The 1003-nt window shown below is 43.1% G+C and overlaps 1 protein-coding gene across 1 annotated transcript; it reads left to right on the top strand.

The window, feature by feature from the left end:
* TM35_000271100 (putative UDP-Gal or UDP-GlcNAc-dependent glycosyltransferase) lies at positions 1–765 on the top strand (the record flags this gene model as incomplete). Its single annotated transcript, XM_029028003.1, has 1 exon — positions 1–765. A coding segment is annotated over one exon (765 nt), but the record flags the coding sequence as incomplete, so codon positions are not given.
* Positions 766–1003: the final 238 nt, after the last annotated feature.

The following is a 1003-nucleotide window of genomic DNA, read 5'->3' as shown; positions in this document are numbered from 1 at the left end:
AACTACTCTGCTGGAGTTCAGGAGGAGGCATCGGAGTGGCATGATGTGCTCACGCTGCCCATACATGAGGGAAAAGTGACAACAAATAAAGTAGTTGGATGCCAAGGATTTTGGGGCATTGAGGCTGAGGTTGGCATGAGCCGCAAGACGTTCATGTGGTTCCACCATGCCGTCCAACTGTTCCCCAACGCTAGTTATCTGACAAAGGGCGACGACGATATGTTTTTGCGTGTGCCGCAGTACCTTGCTGACCTGCGCACCCTGCCCCGCCGTGGGCTGTATTGGGGGCTGATGAACATTGCTCGTATTAATGAGGGCAGTGAGAATGGTACGCGTATGTATCTTTATGCTGCTGGATTTATTGCGACTCTTGCGAGGGATGCTGTGGAACAGGTTGTTTCATACGAACCACTAAAGCGTCTTGTGTTTTATCCTAAGAATGCCACCAGAAGATCGGACTTTTATTCTGTGGGTATGGATCACGAAGATATGATGGTGGGACGTGCACTGTATGAGAAGAATTATTTAGGTATAGTATATGCCCGAGAAAAGCCTTGTCATTTCCATGATGTTCATGTGGGTTTTTGTGTTCGTCCAGTGACGTCTCGGTCTGTGGCGATTCATCACGTGAGGGAGAGTAATTATGCTACTCTGATGGCGCGGTTTGGAAACGATACATCTCCCTCCCCTCGCAACTTCACACGTATCAACCGGTATGTAATTGACTTTACTTGTGAGAAGAAAAACATAAGCTTAAGGGTTTAGTTTGTGTTTGTTTTTTTATTTGTTTTTTTTGTTTGAATTTCATAATTATGTTCCATTTTTTTGTCTAAAAGTTGTCTTTTTTGAAAGCTTGCGATAAGAATGGCAAAGCCTTACTTTTTGGAACTACAGATTTATGGGTTTTGGTAAACCAAATTCTATTTCTTTTATCTTTACAGTCTGCCTAACAGTAAGTTTCTGAAAAAAGTAAGTTTACAAGGAAGGAAAATGTTGAGTACGA

Source organism: Trypanosoma theileri (genome assembly GCF_002087225.1).
Source record: "Trypanosoma theileri isolate Edinburgh chromosome Unknown TM35_Tth_27_V1, whole genome shotgun sequence".
Lineage (NCBI taxonomy): Eukaryota > Euglenozoa > Kinetoplastea > Trypanosomatida > Trypanosomatidae > Trypanosoma > Trypanosoma theileri.
Note: the sequence above shows the minus strand (reverse complement) of the source record. Positions and strands in the feature narration are given on the sequence as shown.